The following is a 22141-nucleotide window of genomic DNA, read 5'->3' on the forward strand; positions in this document are numbered from 1 at the left end:
GGAGTTAGATCACAGATCAGCCATGATCTTATCAAATGGCGGGGCAGGCACAAGGGGCTGAATGGCCTACTCCTGTTCCTATGTTCCTTATATTGGCCAAGGCACCAGGGAGAACTCCCCTGCTCTTCTTTGAAATAGTGCCATGGGATCCTTTACATCCACCTCAGAGGGCAGACATAATAGATCCCATAGCACTATTTCAAAGAAGAGTTTAACGTTTCATTCGAAAGACAGCACCTCCAACAGTGTCGCAGGAACATCTTAAAGGAGGAGAGAGAGGCGGAGAGGTTTAGGGAGGGAATTCCAGAGCTTGGGGCCTGGGCAGCTGAAGGCACGGCCGCCAATGGTGGAGCGATGAAAATCAGAGATGGGCAAGAGGCCAGAATTGGAGGACGGCAGAGATCTCGGGGGGGGGTTGTAGGGCCGGAGAGGTTACAGAGATAGGGAGGGGCGAGGCCAAGAGGGATTTGAAAACAAGGATGAGAATTTTAAAATTGAGGCATAACCGGACTGGGAGCCAATGTAGGTCAGAGAGCACAGGGGGTGATGGGTGAACGGGACTAGGTGCGAAAGTGTTCAAAGAAAATGAAAGTAACACAATTTTCTTAATGCCCCAACGATTTTTCCTCCTGGCTTGTCCAGGAAGTTGATGTTTAATTCCTGGACAATCCTGGACGGTTGGCAGCCCTAGCTCGCCCTCCCTGAGCACAGGCAGAGAGTCGGTGGGATCTGTGTCCGGGCTCCTGACCAACGCTGCTCTGGGACAGCCGTTAATTCCGGAGTGTTAACGCCAGCTCACGCCCTGTGGGGGGGGTGGTTTCGCTCGACTCCTCCCCACGGCTGCGGGACTGATGTCAAAGCGGTTGTTTTGAGGAACTGTTTCCAGGTGGAGCTGCTCCGTTAAGGCTCCTTGTGCCCTGGGATCTGCCCTTTGCCCTTTCGCTGCACCGGAGGCAGCGGGGAAACAACTGCGCCCCGCTGAAGGTTTTGCAGCTTGACGTTGAGATTGAAACGTTTAAGTCGCTGGCTGTGGGTCCTCCCCGAAGCTGGGCCAGGGGTCCCACTCGAGGCCTAAGTCGCGGAGGTCTGGGCGAGGCCTAGGATGCCCAGGGAGAATCACCAGCCTCTGCAACTGGCCTGTCAGTTCAGCTAGCCAGAAGATAGAAAAATAAAATGGCGTGCAACGCCCAGCACTGCCAGTGATTGCCTTTTACATTTGCCGCGAATACAAGAGACGTGGGGTTGCCAAAAAAATGGCCTCTTCGCTGGGCCTTGTAGACAGAGCGTTGGGATTGGGAGAGAGGAGATAGAATAAATGATACAGGTGGGCGTGTTTAAATCGCTTAACATAATAACCCGTACATCAGCCCTGCTGCATAGTAGATATAGCTCAGGAGGCCATTCGGCCCATCGTGTCTGTGCCGGCTCTTTGAATCTCTCCAATTAGTCCCACTCCCCTGCTCTTTCCCCATAACCCTGCAAATTTTTCCTTCTGATGTATTGATCCAATTCCCTTTTGAAAGTTACTATTGAATCTGCTTCCACCGCCCTTTCAGGAAGTGCATTCCAGATCAGAACAACTCGCTGTTTAAAACACATTCTCCTCATCTCGCCTCTGGCTCTTTTGCCGATCACCTTAAATCTGTGTCCTCTGGATAACGACCCTTCTGCCACTGGATACAGTTTCTCCTTATTTACTCTATCAAAACTGTTCATGATTTTGAACACCTCTATCAAATCTCCCCTTAACCTTCATATAACTGAAATCCCTCATCCCTGATACTATTCCAGTAAATCTCTTCTGCACCCTCTCTAAGGCCTTCACATCCTTCCTAAAGTGCGGTGCCCAGAATTGAACACAATACTCCAGCTGAGGCCTAACCAGTGTTTTATGAAAGTTTAGCATAACTTCCTTGCTTTTGTACCCCATGCCTCTATTAATAAAGCCCAGGATCCCGTATGTTTTTCGAACAGCCTTCTCAACTTGTCCTGCCACCTTCAAAGATTTGAGTATGTGCACCCCCCAGATCTCTCTGTTCCTGCACCCACTTTAAAATTGTACCATTTAGTTTATATTGCCTCTTCCCATTCTTCCTACCTTAATGTATCATTTCACACTTCTCTGCATTAAATTTCATCTGTCATGTGTCTGCCCATTTCACCAGACTGCCTATGCCCTCCTGAAGTCTGTTACTATCCTCCTCATCGTTTACTACATTTCCAAGTTTTGTGTCAACTGCAAACTTTGAAATTTCACCCTCTATACCCAAGTCCAGGTCATTAATATATATCAAAAAGAGCAGCGGTCCTAATACTGACCCCTGGGGAACACCAGTATTGTTCCCTCCAGTCTGAAAAACAACCGTTCACCACCACTCTCTGCGTTCTCTCCACTAGTCAGTTTTGTATCAACGCTGCCTCTGCCCCTTTAATCCCATGGGCTTTAATTTATTATGTGGTACTTCCTGCATGCAAGTGTTCCTTCGTTGGAAGCTGTCTTTCACGAGTGACGCCATCACTTAACAACCTAGCAATAAAACCATTCGCCCAACGCAATCAAGCCCGGGGATAGAATGGCCGCAGTTTACAGTGTTGGGAAATAAGGAAGTGCTCAATCTGAGACTGAGTTCAAGTCAGGGATTAATAGGATAAAAGTCTTACTCCCACCCCCTCCCCATAAGAGTCCTCCCTGACATGAAATAAAAACAGAAAATGCTGGAAATACTCAGGCAGCATCTGTGGGGAAAGAAACAGAGTTAACGTTTCAGGTCGACGGCCCTTCGTCAGAACTGGAAAAAGTTTGGGATTTAACAGGTTTTAAGCAAGTACAGAGCCAGGTTAGGAAGGCGGGGGGCAGGGGGGGAGGAAAGAACAAAAGGGGAGGTCTGTGATAGGGTCTGTGGAGGGCAGGAGGCATTCATTGACAAAATTGGTGCAAGGCCAACTGTGCTAATGGGGCAAGAAAAGGAACAAAAGACGGGTCCAGAGGAGCTGTGAATGGCAACAAAGCTGACAGACGCTGCCTTACTCGCTGAATATTTCCAGCATTTCCTGTTTTTATTTCAGATTTCCAGCACCCGCAGTATTTTGCTTTTGTTTTAATAATCCAGAGAATGAGAGCTCAAGTCCCACCATGGCAGTTTGAGAATTTCGAATTAAAGCTTAAAAATTAAATGTGGAAATAAAAAGCTGACATCAACAAAGCAAAAAGATCGAAGTGAATCTGTCGGATTGTCGGAAAAACCCAACTGTTTTTTTTTGTGGAATCTGCGTCATTCTTTCTCAGACAGGTTTTTCCACCTTGTGACCTTGCTGAACAATCAGTTAGCCATGGAACTTGTACCCGCAGCAACCGAAACCCAATAATATCAAGTAGCGTCTCTACCCTGACCTCTGCCCATAACTGGGAGCGGCAAAATACAGCACCTTGGTCAAAAAAAACAAGAGAGAGGCTAAACGAAACTATTGAGAATTACTTATACGCATTTGCCAGCACAAAAAAAAAATGCCAAAATTACTCGTCGAACATTGGCTCTGGGCTCTGCTGAACCTGCATTTACAGCAATGGGGAGTAAAGCTGTTGCTTTTAAAACCCTCCTCTGATTCAGTTGCAGTGTTGCAAATGCAGTGCTCGGCGTGAAACCGAGCCAGCTGATTAATCTCACTTCAAAAAGACCCTGCATTTACATCCAGTGTCTTTCACCACCTCAGGACGTCCCAAAGTGCTTCATAGCCGATAAAGTACTTTATCGAAGAGCAGTGGCTGTTGTAACACAGGAGACGCAGCAGCCGATTTGCACACGGCCCAATGTACAGGTAGGAGCCAAAGTACACAAAAAAGGAATCAGAAAAGACCAGCCAACCTTTCTCATTGGATACACAGGAACATTGGAACAGGAGGAAGCCATTCAGCCCCTCGATACTGTTCCACCTTGGTCCCGTAACCCAAGGAAGGTGGTGGTTGTTGTCTGAAGCGGGAGTTTCGTAAGGCAGCGTCCTCCGCACAACCATCTTGAGCGACTCCATCAACGACTTTCCCTTCATCATAAACTCAGGAATGGGGCTGTTTGCTGATAATTCAATGGTGCTCAACTCTATTCACAACTCCTCTAATAACAAAGCAGCCTATGCCAGGCTTCAACAGGACAATTTGGACAATGTCCAGGTTTTGGGCTGAATGGCAGGTAAAGTTTACAACAAGCAGGTGCCAGACAATGACCATCTCCAACAAAATAAAGCCTCCCCACCCTTCAATTGCACCACCATTGGCAAGTCCACCACCATCATTTTCATTTTGGAGCTCAACACCGACCAGAAGCTTAACTGGACCAGCCATATCAACAACATGACTACAAGAGCAGGGCAGATGCTGGATACTCTGACCTCCTGACCCCTCCAAGCCTGTCCACCATTTACAAGGCTTATGCCAGAAGTGTGATGGAAGACTCACTCCGGCCCTACAACCCTCCAAGATCTCTGCGCTCCTCCAATTCTGGCCTCTTGCGCAGCCCCGATTTTAATCACCATTGGTGGCCGTGCCTTCAGTAGCCTAGGCCTCAAGCAGTGGAATTCCCTCCCTAAACCTCTCTTCCTCTCCACCTCTCTCTCCTCCTTAAAACTTATTTCTTTGACCAAGCTTTTGGTCACCTGTCCGAATATCTCCTTATGTGGCTCGGTGTCAATTTTTTTTGATAATGTTCCTTTGAAGGGCCTTGGGACGTTTCACTACGTTAAAGGCGCTATATAAATGCAAGTTGTTGTTGTAGCGACAACACTCAAAATTCGACATCATCCAGAACAGAGCAGTTTGCTTTATCGATGTCCCTGCCACTGGCCTCAATATTCACCCTGCACATTCCTGCTGCACAGGAGGGGAGGAATAAGAGTGGCAGGGCTATATTGATAGGGGATTCAATTGTAAGGGGAACAGATAGGCGTTTCTGCGGCCGCAAACGTGACTCCAGGATGGTACGTTGCCTTTGTGGTGCTAGGGTCAAGGATGGCACAGATCTTGGCAAATGGGAAAGATACAAAGATCAACATAGGGTCACAAAACAGATAGTAAGAGCTACAAAAAGAGAGTATGAAAAGAAACTTGCAAGGGATATCAAAACCAATACGAAGAACTTTTATAGTTATATTAGGAAAAAGAGGGTGGTCAGGAGCAGTGTTGGCCCCTTAAAAACTGAAAGTGGGGATATTGTCATTGACAATGGGGAAATGGCGGACATGTTGAACAATTACTTTGCATCAGTATTTACAATAGAAAAAGAGGATAGCATGCCGGATATCCCAACAAAACTAATATTGAATCAGGGACAGGGTCTCGATAAAATTAACATAAGTAAAGCAACAGTAATGAAGAAAATAATAGCACTAAAGAGTGACAAATCCCCAGGACCAGATGGTTTCCATCCCAGGGTTTTAAAGGAAGTAGATGAGCAATTGCAGATGCCCTAACTATAATCTTTCAAAGTTCTCTAGATTCAGGAACTGTCCCTCTAGATTGGAAAATTGCACATGTCACTCTGCTTTTTAAGAAAGGAGAGAGAGGGAAACCAGGGAATTATAAACCAGTTAGCCTAACATCTGTTGTGGGGAAAATGCTGGAGTCTATAATTAAGGATAGGGTGACTGAACACCTCGAGAATTTTCAGTTAATCAGAGAGAGCCAGCATAGATTTGTGAAAGGTAGGTCGTGCATGACAAACCTGATTGAATTTTTTGAAGAGGTGACTAAAGTAGTGGTCAGGGGAATGTCAATGGATGTTATTTAAATGGACTTCCAGAAGGCATTTGATAAGGTCCCACATAAGAGACTGTTAGCTAAGATAGAAGCCCATGGAATCGAGGGAAAAGTACGGACTTGGTTAGGAAGTTGGCTGAGCGAAAGGCGACAGAGAGTAGGGATAATGGGTAGGTACTCACATTGGCAGGATGTGACTAGTGGAGTCCCGCAGGGATCTGTCTTGGGGCCTCAATTATTCACAATATTTATTAACGACTGCGATGAAGGCATAGAAATTCTCATATCTAAGTTTGCCGATGACACAAAGATTGGTGGCATTGTAAGCAGTGTAGATGAAAACATAAAATTATAAAGGGATATTGATAGATTAGGTGAATGGGCAAAACTGTGGCAAATGGAATTCAATGTAGACAAATGTGAGGTCATCCACTTTGGATCAAAAAAGGATAGAACAGGGTACTTTCTAAATGGTAAAAAGTTAAAAACAGTGGATGTCCAAAGGGACTTAGGGGTTCAGGTACATAGATCATTGAAATGTCATGAACAGGTGCAGAAAATACTCAAGAAGGCTAATGGAATGCTGGCCTTTATATCTAGAGGACTAGAGTACAAGGGGGCAGAAGTTATGCTGCAGCTATACAAAACCCTGGTTAGACCGCACCTGGAGTACTGTGAGCAGTTCTGGGCACCGCAGCTTTGGAAGGACATATTGGCCTTGGAGGGAGTACAGAGTAGGTTTACTAGAATGATACCCGGACTTCAAGGGTTAAGTTACGAGGAGAGATTACACAAATTGGGGTTGTATTCGCTGGAGTTTCGAAGGTTAAGGGGTGATCTGATCAAAGTTTATAAGATATTAAGGGGAACAGATAGGGTGGATAGAGAGAAACTATTTCCGCTGGTTGGGGATTCTAGGAGTAGGGGGCACAGTCTAAAAATTAGAGCCAGACCTTTCAGGAGCGAGATTAGAAAACATTTCTACACACAAAGGGTGGTAGAAGTTTGGAAAACTCTTCCATATTTCTAAATTTAAATCTGAGATAGATAGCTTTTTGCAACCAAAGGTATTAAGGGATATGGGCCAAAGGCAGGTGTATGGAGTTAGATCACAGATCAGCCATGATCTTATCAAATGGCAGAGCAGGCACGAGGGGCTGAATGGCCTACTCCTGTTCCTATGTTCCTATCTTCCTATGTCATGGAGCGGCTGCAGGGCATTCTGGAGAGGGAGGGTGAACAGCCAGTAGTCGTGGTCCATATCGGTACCAACGACATAGGTTAAAAAAAAGGGATGAGGTCCTGCAAGGTGAATTTAAGGAGTTAGGAGATAAATTAAAAAGCAGGACCTCAAAGGTAGTGATCTCAGGATTACTACCAGTGCTACGTGCTGGTGAGTCTAGGAACAGGAGAATAGACCGGATGAATGCGTGGCTGCAGGGATGGTGTAGGAGGGAGGGATTTAGATTCCTGGGACATTGGGACCGGTTCTGGGGAAGGTGGGACCTGTACAAGCGGGACGGATTACATCCGAACAGGACCGGGACCAATGTCCTCGCGGGGGTGTTTGCTAGTGCTGTTGGGGAAGGTTTAAACTCAAATGGCAGGGGGATGGGAACCTGAGCAGGGAGACAGAGGAGGGGGAAACAAGGATAGAAACAAAAGACAGAAAGGGAAGAAGCAATAGTGGAAGGCAGAGAAAACAAGTGCAAAATAAAACAAAGTCTAAAGGCATTGTGTCTTAATGCACGGAGCATTCGCAATAAGCTGGATGAATTAACAGCGCAGATAGATATTAACGATTATGATATAGTTGCGATTACGGAGACATGGCTGCAGGGTAACCAAGGATGGGAACTGAACATCCAGGGGTATTCAATATTTAGGAAGGACAGGCAAAAAGGGAAAGGAGGTGGGGCAGCATTGTTAGTAAAGGAGGAAATCAATGCAATAGTGAGGAAGGATACTGGCTCGGAAAATCACGATGTGGAATCTGTATGGGTGGAGCAAAGAAACACCAAGGGGCAGAAAACGTTGGTGGGGGTTGTCTATTGGCCCCCAAACAGTAGTGGAGATGTAGGGGAGGGCATTAAATAGGAAATTAGATACGCATGCAAGAAGGGTACAACTATAATCATGGGTGACTTTAATCTACATATAGATTGGTCAAACCAAATTAGCAATAATACTGTGGGGGAGGAATTCCTGGAGTGTGTACGTGATGGATTTCTAGACCAATATATTGAGGAACCAACGAGAGAACAGGCGATTCTAGACTTGTTGTGCGGGGTCCCTTAGGGAAGAGCGACCATAACTTGATAGAATTCCTCATTAAGATGAAGAGTGAAGTAGTCGAATCTGAAACTATGGTCCTGAATCTAAATAAAGGAAATTACGAAAGTATGAGGTGCGAGTTGCTATGATAGATTGGGGAACTTTACTAAAAGGGATGACGGTGGATAGGCAATGGCTAATATTTAAAGAACGTGTGCAGGAACTACAACAATTATTCATTCCTGTCTGGCGCAAAAATAAAACACGAAAGGTGGCTCAACTGTGGCTTACAAAAGAAATTAGGGATAATATTAGATCCAAAGAGGAGACATAAAATTGCCAGAAAAAGCGGCAAGCCTGAGGATTGGGAGCAGTTCAGAATTCAGCAAAGGAGGACAAACAGATTGATTAAGAGGGGAAAAATAGAGTATGAGAGTAAACTAGCAGGGAACATAAAAACTGACTGTAAAAGCTTCTATAAATATGTCAAGAGAAAAAGATTAGTGAAGACAAATGTAGGTCCCTTACAGTCAGAAATGGGGGAAATTATAATGGGGAACAAAGAAATGGCAGAACAATTAAACACATATTTTGGTTCTGTCTTCACAAAGACTCAAATAACCTCCCAGAAATGTTAGGGAACCAAGGGTCTAGTGAGAGGGAGGAACTGAAGGAAACCAGTATTAGTAAAAAAAAAGTGCTAGGGAAATTAATGGGGCTAAAGGCTGACAAATCCCCAGGGCCTGATAATCTACATCCCAGAGTACTAAAGGAAGTGGCCCTGGAAATAGTGGATGCATTGGTGATCATCTTCCAAAATTCTATAGACTCTGGAACAGTTCCTACAGATTGGAAGGTGGCAAATGTAACCCCACTATTTAAAAAAGGAGGGAGAAAAAACAGGGAATTACAGACCAGTTAGCCTAACAGTAGTGGGGAAAATGCTAGAGTCTATTATAAAAGATGTGGTAACAAAACACTTGGAAGGCATTAACGGAATTGGACAAAGTCAGCATGGGTTTATGAACGGGAAATCATGCTTAACAAATCTACTGGAGTTTTTTGAGGAAGTAACTAGTAGACTAGATAGGGGAGAACCAGTGGATGTGGTGTATTTGGATTTTCAGAAAGCTTTTGATAAGGTCCCACACAAGAGGTTAGTGTGCAAAATTAAAGCACATGGGATTGGGGGAATATACTGGCATGGATTGAGAATTGGTTGACAGACAGGAAACAGAGAGTAGGAATAAACGGGTCTTTTTCTGGGTGGCAGGCAGTGACTAGTGGGGTACCGCAGGGATCAGTGCTTGGGCCCCAGCTATTCACAATATATATCAATGATTTGGATGAGGGAACTAAACGTAATATTTCCAAGTTTGCAGATGACACAAAGCTGGGGTGGAATGTGAGCTGTGAGGAGGATGCAAAGAGGCTCCAATGTGATTTAGACAAGTTGGGAGAGTGGGCAAGAACATGGCAGATGCAGTATAATGTGGATAAATGTGAGGTTATTCACTTTGGTTGTAAAAACAGAAAGGCAGATTATTATCTGAATGGTGATAGATTGGGAAAAGGGGAGGTGCAACGAGACTGGGTGTCCTTGTACACCAGTCGCTGAAAGCGAGCATTCAGGTGCAGCAAGCAGTTAGGAAGGTGAATGGTATGTTGGCCTTCATTGCAAGAGGATTTGAGTACAGGAGCAGGGACGTCTTACTGCAGTTATACAGGGCCTTGGTGAGACCACATCTGGAGTATTGTGTGCAGTTTTGGTCTCCTTATCTGAGGAAGGATGTCCTTGCAACGGAGGGAGTGCAACGAAGGTTTACCAGACTGATTCCTGGGATGGCAGGACTGACGTATGAGGAAAGATTGGGTCGACTAGGCCTATATTCACTCGAGTTTAGAAGAATGAGAGGTGATCTCATCGAAACATATAAAATTCTAATAGGACTAGACAGACTAGATGCAGGGAGGACGTTCCCGATGGCTGGGGAGTCCAGAACCAGGGGTCACAGTCTCAGGATACAGAGTATGCCATTTAGAACAGAGATGAGGAGAAATTTCTTCACTCAGAGGGTGGTGAACCTGTGGAATTCTCTACCACAGAAGGCAGTGGAGGCCAAGTCATTAGATGTATTCAAGAAGGAGACAGATATATTTCTTAATGCTAAAGGAATCAAGGGATAAGGGGAAAAAGCAGGAACAGGGTACTGAGTTAGACGATCAGCCATGATCATTTTGAATGGCGGAGCAGGCCTGAAGGGCCGAATGGCCTACTCTTGCTCCTATTTTCTATGTTTCACTCCTCCAGTCTGACTGCAGTATGTCCTATCTACAGGATGCAATACAGCAAATCACCAAACTTCCATCAACAGCATCTCCCAGCCTTGCAACCTTCACCACCAGGAAGGACTAAATCTGCAATATCACGGGAACATCATCACCTCCAAGGTCCCCTCCAAGTCACATATCATCCTAATTTGGAATATATCGCCACTCATTTCAACATTATTGGGTCAAGATCCTGAAATTTGTGGGAACAGCATCACCACAAGGGCTACAGTGGCTCAAGAAAGGAGCCCGTCATTTTTTTAGGGCTGGAATGGGTAATAAATTTGGCCTTGCCCGCATCAGCCACAGCCCAAAGAACAAATATAAATTAATTTTTAATTCATTCTTGGGATGTGGGCATCGCTGGCAGGGTCGGCATTTATTGCCCACCCCTAGTTGCCCTTGAGAAGGCGGTGGTGAGCCACCTTCTCGAACATTCCAACGCAGGTGGGTTTTAGTTTAAGATCTACGTGTCTCTGCGCATGGGATTTATCTGAGACGATGTTCTCTTTCTCTTTAGGAAAACGGGCATGGGACGGACGATCGATCCCAGGGATATACATCGATGTCCATCGTGTGAGGAAGCAGTGTCTGTCTGGAAGATCACTCACGTCATGAAGGAATGGCCCAAACACTCAGCTCGTAATTTTCAAATCATGCGGAGGAAGTGTCGGAGATAGAAATATTTATCTTTGATAAAAACTAGCCAATCATTTCTGTACAACTATGATGTAGCATGGTAACTCTGTGAAATGTTTAAAAAAAAAGGTAATCAATTATTCTCCTGTAAAGTTGAAGGGACAATAGATGTGGCTCAAAAGAATGAAATGTGTCTATAAGCAACTGATCATTGTGACCATCCCTAATTGCCCTCGAGAAGTTGGTGGTGAGCCGCCTTCTTGAACCGCTGCAGTCCGTGTGGTGAAGGTTCTCCCACAGTGCTGTTAGGAAGGGAGTTCCAGGATTTTGACCCAGCGACGATGAAGGAATGGCCAATAGATGTCTGAATCTACGATCTGATTATACTGCTGGATGATTTCAGGTCAAGTAGGCAATAATGGAACAGTTAGCACTCCCTCCCCTTTATGCTAGGCTCTAAAATTAGAGCAAGGCTGTTCAAGGGCCAGGAAGCACTTCTACACGCAAAGGGTAGTGGAAATCTGGAACTCTCTCCCCCAAAAAGCTGTTGAGGCTGGGGGTCAATTGAAAATGTCAAAACTGAGACTGATCGATTTTTGTTGGGTATTAAGGGTTATGGAACCAAGGCGGGTAGATGGAATTAAGATACAGATCAGCCACGATCTAATTGAATGGTGGAACAGGCTCGAGGGGCTGAAAGGCTTCTTCCAGTTCCTATGCTACACTGAAATGCCAGTGACACTATACGTGTACAAAATCCCTTTCTAGTCTCCTGAAAAAAAAGCAGGAAACAGTCGCCCAGATTTAGGTCGCTCCAGGTCAGGGTGGATTATATTGACCTTTAACCCCTTACAAAGATACCAAGCAGCCAGGGTTTCCAAAGAGTCTCAAAACTTTATTTAAATCTCACATTCATTTTCCACAGAAATAACATTCATTACAGAGAGTACCTCTCCGAAAATAAAAACCGACAAAAAAAAAACACAAATTAGTACAAAGTTTAAACACCAGTACAACAGGAGGAAGGTGGAAACAGAATCAGTGCTTACAATTTGCGTTACAGTCTAGACAGCGGCCTCTACCATGATGGTAGGGTCAGTTTAAAGAAGCTTTTTCTTTATGTCTTTAGAAAACTTTCTCTCCTCAAGGCTCACACTCTTGCATGCAGTACTGTCCACAGGCACTGACCGGCCAAGTAGTCAGCCTGAATGCTTGACAGGAGGTGGTGAGTGTTGGCCTGACTATTCAACCACGGGAAGGCATCACAGCTAAGCCCAATCCCCTCTCCTCACCCAACATCTGTACACACTTTCCAATAGGAGTAAATGACTATCAGGAGCGGGAACTCCTGGCTAATTGACCCTTGCCAACCCCAAAACCCTTAGCCCCAGCCCAGTCTAATGCTGTTCCTTTCGCACCCAGTCCAAATCTGCTATCTCTGCACAAACCAGAGATGGAAATGAGGGACCTTCCTGGCCCATATAGCTCAGCACCAGACGAGCAATGGGACAATCAAACAGCTGAGGGCCAGGGTCTTTGGGAAGACATTGCTTCTTTACTGTTTGTTTAAGGAAGAAAAAAAGAACTATTTCTGAAGGCAGATGAGGGCACAAGGCAGTGAATAGACAAAGGCTACAAGGAATGCATGATTTGAGCTGGAGGGATGGAGAAATTAGTAAATAAGAGTGGAATCCTGGTGGGGTCTGAACATGAGAAATAGGAGCAGGAGTGGGCCATACCGCCCATCGAGCCTGCTCAGTCATTCAATAAGACCATGGCTGAACTGCGACCTCAACTCCACTTTCCCGCCTGATCCCCATTTCCCTTAATTCCCCGAGAGTCCAGAAATCTATCGATCTCAGCCTTCAATATACTCAGCATCCACCGCCCTCCGGGGGAGAGAATTCCAAAGATTCGCAACACTCAGTGAAGAAATTCCTCCTCATCTCAGTCTAAAATGGCCGACCCCTTATCCTGCGACTATGCCCCCTAGTTCTAGACTCTACACCTCTTAGATCAGTGTCAGTATCTGTCCTTGGTCTTTCATGGCTGTTCAGCCTCCCACACAATTAACTTTCATGCCCAACAAAAAATTAACTTCTGTAGGTTCTATCTCTGGTGGACCCAACAGGAGTTAAGCTGCACACATTTCTACATTCTGAGGCAAGGGTTAAAAAAAAAAGTTGTTCAAAAAGGAAGGATTGGATCCTCTAACAGATTCCACTGCCGCAGCAGAGATCTGGTCTTGAACCAAAAATCCAAGTCGGTATTAATCAGTGGGCGTGACAACCATGTGTCAGTAATCCGAAGAAAATACTTCTCCAGACATTGATCTGGAAACATGCAGAGGAGGAAAGGGACAACAGGAACTTCCTTTTTCACTTCGATCAATATTCCCTTCTTTTTGCTGAAATATTTATGTAGCCCATTTCGATTCATCTCTATATTTAAATGTAGTGCTCGGTTTACATGTAGGAGAGATTTTAATCCCAGGTTGGTATCTAGGACCTTCTAACCACAACTGGTCTAAATTCCTCCTTTCTCCCCACCCACCCCCCGCCCACCTCAACCAAAAATAAAAACCACACTCACTATCCTAACTATGCAATCATTGGTTGCCGTCATACATCTTCACCCCCACCCCCCAGAGTAGCGACCAAAGTTTGGTTCCGTTAGGGGCTGACTGCCGTCCAGTACCACATTCATGAGGCCATTCTTCCTAGGTGAGCCCAGACAGCGAGGTTTCAACAGGCCGCTCGACTGCGGCAGGCATCACAGGCCTGAACCTGTCCTCACCAGGTACTCACACGTTTGTGCTCTCCGACAGAGATTGCCGGACAGCGATCAGGACCGAAACCCCAACCTCCAAAGCTGACTGTCCCCCTTAGGCACCGAGGACAATTCCAAACCGCTACTCTTGACGAGGTCGGCAAACTCAAGAGATCGGGGATCGAACCCAGGACCTTCCCGGCCCCTTTAAGCTCAGTGACGCACCACCTGCAGCGCTCTGTAGCCTTTAGAATTCGATTCATAACGTAAATAAAACCAGAATGGCAAAAACAGGCTTCGAGGACCAGAGGACATAGATTTAAGGCGATTGGCAAAAGAACCAAAGGTGACATAAGGAAAACATTTTTTTTTTTAAAAACACAGCGAGTGGTTAGGATCTGGAATGCACTGCCCGAGGGGGTGGTGGAGGCAGATTCAATCATGGCTTTCAAAAGAGAACTGGATAAGTACTTGAAATGAAAAAATTTGCAGGGCTACAGCAATGGGGCGGGGGAGTGGGACCAGCTGGATTGCTCTTACATAGAGCCGGCACGGACTCAATGGGCCGAATGGCCTCCTTCCGTGCTGTAACCTTTCTAAGACTATGCACTAAAAAGAACGTGGGAACTAATCCTTTCCCTGGTCCACAGCGCGACAACAGAAATAGAGGTGTGCCTGAATAGGGGGTCAAAGCACCAAGTCCTGGGCACCGCACTAGTTATTATTCAACTAGAAATCACAAATTCTCTTAGATTCCACACACGTATTATTCTCAACATTGCCCACTTGCTCAGTTACACGCTCCACAACAATCACAAATATTAAATCCTTCATACGAGCCATCCCACATTGAGATATTGCCTTAAAGTAACATTTGAAACAAACGTGGATAAACTTCAAACAAGGCAGAGAACACGACCTACCCGCAAAACTGTTCAACGTTAAAATGAATTTCCAAAACATTTACATAATAAATTTAATGGACACTAATCCTTCAGTTTTATACCGGAAATTCACGATAATGAATGAGGGCAAGAAAACTGACCACTGCCAATACACCATTCGTACCTCCAAGTCTCCCCTAAAAAAATGTCTCCCCTCCTCCTCCAACCCAATAAGAGGGCTCAATGTTGGAGCATTAATATCAATGGAACTGAATTTTCCAGCAAGCCACCAAAGAATTTCAATGTTCGCAGAGAGCAGCACTGTGTCAGTTAATAATCACCTGCTCTTCAGCCAATGACATAGAATGACTCAAGTTATTCCCTCTCCCCAACCCCACTTTTCTCCTCTTCCGAAAACACCCAGCCACAATGGGGGACAGTTCCCCGGATATCTGATCAACTCCCCCCACCACACACACACTCCTCCCCCCACCCCACCCTCGCTAGCCCAGGGTTATCAAGGCCACCAATCGCAGCAACCCAACTTCTAATTCGACACCAGCCAGGAATTGAGCTTGGGGCCCGTTGTGTCTCGATACTAGACTCAGCATCTCACCCAGTGAACCAGAGTGGAACCTGGTTACCATTGGGTTAATAAACGTCTCTATACCACGAGCCCTCAACCTTCAGGGTCACTTTACCTTGACAAGTTTTCACTACACAAAATATCGAACAAAAATAATAACACAGGATGCAAAACTTCAAATTTAACATAATTATATATTTTTTTAAAAAATAAAAGGATGCGAGAAACTCTCTCCTGTTGCAGCACTGAACAGCACCTTCACAAATCCCAAGCGTTATTTTTATTTTCTAACTGAAAAAAGTCACCCAATGCTCCGCCGACTTTAACGAGCCATACCAACAGATTAAGCGAGACTAAGAGTGACCTCCAGCACAACCATAGGCTTTTTGAGGAACTTTAAGTGTGAAGACAGCGTTTGAAATGTCACTTTCTAGAGGGTCGACGTTAAGGTTGCGTTCACGGTACTAAAGGGAGTGGGCTGGAGCAACAACTAGTGGAAGCATTACGGCTTTAATTTTTTTAATAAAAAAGTTTGCCCCTCCTGAATGCTGAGATATGAACCCATCCACCCATCTGATTCCTTGCTAACCGGCCAAACTTCTAGACAGCATCTGCAAGCTATTTGGCCACTGGAACATAGGAACGGGAGTAGGCCATTCAGCCCCTCGAGCCTGTTCTGCCATTCAATTAGATCGTGGCTGATCTGTATCCTAACTCCATTCACCCGCCTTGGCTCCCATATCCCTTAATACCCTTGTCTTGTAAAAATCTATCAATCTCAGATTTTAAAATGCTTTTTTTGCGGGAGAGTCCCACACTTCTACCACCTTTTGTGTGAAGAAGTGTTTCCTAACTTCTCTCCTGAATGGCCTGGCTCTGATTTTAAGGTTATGTCCCCTTGACCTAAACCCCCCACCACCAGCGGTGTCACCACCAAACCTGAGGTCACCCAACACCCAAGGTATTGGCTGGATAGTGATCAAGAGTGGGAACTCCAGGTGCTTCACCCCACTCCTCACCACTTGTTAATTGTATCCATTTGATTTATATCAATTAGTGTTAATTGTATTCATGTGATTTATATCAATTAGTGTTAATTGTATTCATGTGATTTATATCAATTAGTGTTAATTGTATTCATGTGATTTATATCAATTAGTGTTAATTGTATTCCGGTGGCGTGCATCAATTGAGAACTCTCGTATCCATTTATGAAGAGGGTGTGGATTGAGTGTAATGTGGAGGTCTGTGAATAAAGGCTTGGAAGCAAATGAAGACTAAGCTCTAGTCGTCTATACTTCACCACCTGGCGATCCAATTTATAACACCACTCCTCTTCCCTAGCTCCCCATTACTGTCCCGGCTGAGATCCATCTTTCTCAGCTCAGACCAGGGGAACGAACAAAGGATTTTCTAGTATGTATGAGTTAGTGCTACACTGTGCAATGTCTTTACCAACTAGGCCATAAGGGAAACATGGCTCGAGGTTTCTAAAAAATATATAAAACAAAACCACACACACACACACACACACACACACACACACACACAAAAAAAAACTTTCCAAATACACAAAACATGAAAATGCTCATTAATTTCAGATAAAATTCAACAGGGACACTTTCTAAAACGTGGGCACAGTATAAAATGCAAGTCTGAAGAGATCTATTTTGATGGATTTTCAAATAGAAATATTCCTCACAATTTACGTAGTGTATTAAAGGCAAGGGACACAATGGTTTTTTTGGTTGCACGTTATACAATGGAACCATCCCGGTGCTGTGCTGGAATCATAACGGGAACGGCCCCCATCCGGTTCAGACTAGGAGCGGCTACCTTGTATGAAGGAGTGAGGTTCGGGCTGTGAGCGGGCGGGCGCTCCAGGTCTTCCGTGGCCAGTCGATCGTAATTGGACTTGTACGGCTCCATGTTCGAGGGAGACATGGAGCCCAGCGAGGAACGCTGGGAATCCACGGTGTAGCTTCGGGCGGAGGAAACTCGGCTTTTCGGCGGGGGGACGTCCTCTCTGTTAAAACAGGGAGAGAGAAAAAAAAAAATGGTTTTTCTTTTAAAATGTAATGTGATGGGTCAGAATCTAGAGCACTCATAGCCTCTGCGCGGAGAATTTAGTACAAGCAGTTGTTCGATATGGCCAGGTGACCGGCCGATATAGAGACTCAGAGTACAAAAGCAAGGAAGGAAGTGAGAGTAAACCGTAATAAATTGGTAGTCATGATGTGGAGATGCCGGTGATGGACTGGGGTTGACAATTGTAAACAATTTTACAACACCAAGTTATAGTCCAACAATTTTTATTTGAAATCTACAAATAGATTTCAAATAAAAATTGTTGGACTATAACTTGGTGTTGTAAAATTGTTTACAGTAATAAATTGGCACAAGCTCAATGGGCCAAATGGCCTCTTTCTTTGCTGTATCCTACTACGATACTAAAACACTGGTTAGGCCTCAGCTGGAGTACTGCATCCAATACCGGGCACCACACTTTAGGAAGGACCTCAAGGCCTTAGAGAGGGTAGAGAGGAGATTTAGTACAATGGTGCCAGAGATGAGGTACTTCAGTTATGTGGAGAGACTGGAGAAGCTGGAGTTGTTCTCCTTAGAGCAGAGAAGGTTAAGGGGAGATTTAACAGAAAGAGGTGATCAAAATTATGAGGGGTTTTGATAGAGCGAATAGGGGGACACTGTTTCCACTGGCAGGAGGGACGGTAACCAGAGGACACAGATTTATAATAATTGTCAAAAAAGCCAGGGGGGAGATGAGGAATTTTTTTTAAAAACTCAGCGAGTTGTAATGATCTGTAATGCGCTGCCTGAAAGGGTGGTGGAAGCATATTCAAAAACAACTTTCAAAAGGGAATTGGATTTCTTAAGTAACTCAAAATGTTTTTAAAAGATTTGCAGGACTATGGGGAAAGAGCAGGGGAGCGGGACTAATTGGATAGCTCTTTCACAGAATGGCCTCCTTCTGCGCTGTATGATTCTATCTGCAAAACCATGATGGCACTTTTTTAAAAATATGCATGTGTATAAATGCTGTACAGTCCCCACAGCTTATAGTTGGTGTTAACGCGATTTGCCTGCTATAAGGAATGGACGGTAAAACCAAAGAGGTAGGTAACCAACATATTTTTAAAAAACAAGAAATCTCTCTCAGCAACTGGCTCTCTTTATTGTTAGCAGAATTTCATCATTAAAGTAACTGCACTTTAACGAGGTAAGAACAGCTGACTGAAACTTGCTCTAAGACCCAACTTTGGCTGAAATCAGCAGAGCCTTTTAAATAGGTAAGTACAGGGTAAGAACTTATTGAACTGCCTGAAATAGTCAACGCCTTTGTAACTGACTCCTATGGTGATGGCAAATGGATAGCAGCACTTGCCAGATATAGGCGGCTGTCCATAAGCATGAACGGTGTAAGTGGCGGGGGACTGTATTACCTTATTTCATAGGGCTGCTCCTTCTCGTAACTTTTCTTCTTCCTTCTTCGAAGAATGCACCAGATGATGAGAGCTATCAACAGTAAAGCCAGCAGTACTCCAATAATGGCTCCTGCTATCTTACCGGCATTGTTCGATGCTAAAAGAAAACCAAAATAAAACTTGAGGCAGTTCAGTTCTTGCTCAGCGCAGAGGTCAGTAACGTTTGCACAACAGACCCAAATCTTTCACCTTCGATCAAAGTTCTTTCCCTCCCCCACCTTATTTCCTCTCCAATTTGCATTCAACTAGCCCCCTGAAGGTACTAACTGATGTTAGAGTTCCAGAGATGCCAGTCTGGGTCTACCTCCAAATGGCTATTCTTCACACATCAAATGATACAGCACACAAGGAGGCCATTCGAACCATCGTGTCTGTGCCGGCTCTTTCAAAGAGCTATCCAATTAGTCCCACTCCCCTGCCCTTTCCCCATAGCCCTGCAGATTTTTCCCCTTCAAGTAATTTTCCAATTTCCTTTTGAAAGTTATTATTGAATCTGCTTCCACCGCCCTTTCAGGCAGCACATTCAAACTAATCATAACTCGGTGCAGAAAAAAAAATTCTCCTCATCTCCCCCTCTGGTTCTGTTGCCATGGGCTTAAGACAGCGAGCGACAGTGGACATGGGTACAGCAGTTTGTGGGCTAGCACCAGAACAAAAATGTCTGTAAGCTGCAGAGAGTCATAAACACCCAACTGGTTTACTAACGTCCTTCAGGGAAGGCAACCTGCCGTCCTTACCCGGCCTGGTCTACATACAACTCCAGCCCTGCACTTTGTGGTTGACTCTTAGTGCCCTCAGGCCAAGTAGGGATGGATTGTCTTGCCCGCTTCCCAAGAATAAATAAAATCGACACCCAACCACAGCCCAATCCAGTAGTCACCGAACATTCACAAACACATACCTCCAACAAGTCACTAGGAGGGACCCTATCTTATTTCCCCTCGTTGCTGACCTTCCTTTCCCCCCTCCCTCACTGGCCCCCAGTATTTAGCCCATGATGCTAAAGTCAGCAGAAGAACCCCCAACGTCATTCAGTCCAAGACTGGTTAACTCCACACACAGGGACTGAATTAGGGAGATTGGTGATGGTGTAAGTGATGACCATTCAGTACATTTATCCATTGAGCTGTCCAAGTAAGTTTTTAAAAGACACTTTTAAGCTCTCTTTGCAAGGAAACTTAAGACATTGGTATCGTCATTTCTCCTGTTCTGGGAGACCCCTCAGTAAGTAGCTTCCCAGAATGGAACCCCAATTCGAACTCCTGCCAGCTGAGATGCCACTAGGACATGCGGATAGGGTTAGGAGCCACACTGACCAGAGAGGTTCTAGGTTCAATCCCAGGACTATTCTGAGTTAGTTAATCTCACCAGAAGTGCAAGAGGTGCTACAACTGGCTTCATTAGAGAAATTTTTTTAAAAAGAGCCAGGACATTGCCATCGAGCGGTCCTTTACTGAAAAGTGCCTTAATGTTGGGAGCGGATAGTTCAGCTGTGCTGCCTTCCACAGTTGAACAGACAGCAAATATTCAGTCTAGATTTAACACGGGAAGGACGGCTACTTGGGTGTTTTATCAGAGAGGCGTTCTGCTCACATGGACCAGATCACATGATGAACTAGTATCTTCATTAGGGACCGTGCAATGACTAAATGACCAGCAACAAGGCTGTTCACTTCGTACCTTCATCTGTGAGGGGGGTGGCAAGGAGAAAGAACATGAATAAGAAAGAAGAAAAGAACTTGCATTTATATAGCACCTTTCACGTCCTAAGGATGTCCCAAAATGCTTTACAGCCAATGAAGCACTTTTAGAAGTGTAGTTGCAGTTGTGATGTCGGGAAACGCAGCAACCAATTTGCACACAGCAAGCTCCCACAAACCGCAATGAAAAGAAATGACCAGATCATCTGACACAGGTGTTGGTTGAGGGATAAATATTGGCCAGGACACCAGGGAAAACTCCCCTGCTCTTCTTGGAATAATGCCATGGGATCCTTTACGTCCACTTGAGGGGGCAGAGGGGGCCTCGGTTTAACATCTCATCCGAAAGACGGCACCTCCTACAATGCAGCACTCCCTCAGTACTGCACTGAAGTGCCAGCTTAAATTACGTGTTCAAGTCTCTGGAGTGGAGTTTGAACCCACAATCTTCTGAATCAAGAGGAGAGAGAGCGCTACCCACTGAGCCACAGCTGATAAGAGGGGACGAAATAAAAAGACAAAGATAAATTTTTTAAAAATAGGACACACGCGCAGACGTTACTGTGTCGCCACGACAACAGAAAAGGAGCAGTCATGCAACACTTAAAATGTGCTGAACGGAGATCATGGCAACAAAAGCAGGTAGAGGACACAGAATTTGACAGATGCCAAGCAGGGAACTAAGCAGGGATACAGAATATTGAGAATATGCTTTGGGACGCCTTGGGTGTCACAAAAGGCGTTCTATAAATGAAAATTCTTCCTTTCTTCTTCATTTGATTCCAACAAGATGTCACATTCAGACTTCATTCCAACTCCTGCCCTCAAATTATCTTGCCAACTTTAGATACCTGGGAGACTAAACTACATCATTTTTGGATTTTCTTCATTAAATGCATGAAGAGATTTACTGCCCGGAGTAAGAAAAATAAAATTGGTGACATCCAATGAACGGTCCTTCATTCAAATATACAAAACATAAGTGAAGAGACGAGAAGTTTGAAAAGTACTTCTGCAGCGTTTACATTTCTACCATTTACATTCCTACCTCTCTTAACATGAGGGGCTTTAATTTTTGTCCCATAGATATGCCAATGGAGGCAAAGCATAGGTTTCCTACTAGCGACCTACTGGTGACCTACTGGTGTCTGTATGAATCCAGGCATACTTCACACTGCAAGAACAGCATCTCAAAGATTCTGAATACTACATTTTTGGTGTATTTGTTGACATTCTTAATTCTGTTGCTCACCAGGGAACTTTTGGCTGATTTTACGTCTCCCCTGGCTCACAGATGCTAACTACAAAGCACTCTCGCCTCCGGGTCAGAATCATAGTAGGGTTACAGCACGGAAGGAGGCCATTCGGCCCATCGAGTCCATGCTGGCTCTATGCAACAGCAATCCAGCTAGTCCCACTCCTGCGCCCTATCCCTGTGTAGCCGTGCAAATTTTTTCCTTTCAGGTACTTATCCAGTTCCCTTTTGAAAATTACAATTGAATCTGTCTCCACCACCCCCTCGGGCAGTGCATTTCAGATCCTAACCACTCACTGTGTAAAAAAGTATTTCCTCATGTCACTTTTGGTTCTTTTGCCAATCGCCCTAAATCTGTGTCCTCTGGTTCTTCACCCTTCCGCCAATGGGAATAGTTTCTCTCTATCTACTCTGTCTAGACCCTTCATGATTTTGAATACCTCTATCAAATCTC

At 44.9% G+C, this 22141-nt stretch overlaps 1 protein-coding gene across 2 annotated transcripts in view; it reads right to left on the bottom strand.

Annotated features, from left to right (window-relative positions):
• cxadr (CXADR Ig-like cell adhesion molecule) overlaps positions 1 to 22141 on the bottom strand; it is a 99919-nt gene that overhangs the window by 9621 nt on the left and 68157 nt on the right. Inside the window, exons 6-7 of one of the 2 annotated variants that reach the window (XM_067993370.1) lie at positions 18691 to 18829; positions 17066 to 17255 (exon numbers count right to left, since the gene is read on the bottom strand). In XM_067993370.1, the coding sequence (XP_067849471.1) occupies positions 17066 to 17255; positions 18691 to 18829 (329 nt within the window). Of the gene's footprint in view, positions 1 to 11864; positions 17256 to 18690; positions 18830 to 22141 lie in introns of those variants that run through there. The other variant, XM_067993369.1, reaches the window with a different exon arrangement.

This window comes from Heptranchias perlo, chromosome 11 (genome assembly GCF_035084215.1).
Source record: "Heptranchias perlo isolate sHepPer1 chromosome 11, sHepPer1.hap1, whole genome shotgun sequence".
In the NCBI taxonomy this organism is placed as follows: domain Eukaryota; kingdom Metazoa; phylum Chordata; class Chondrichthyes; order Hexanchiformes; family Hexanchidae; genus Heptranchias; species Heptranchias perlo.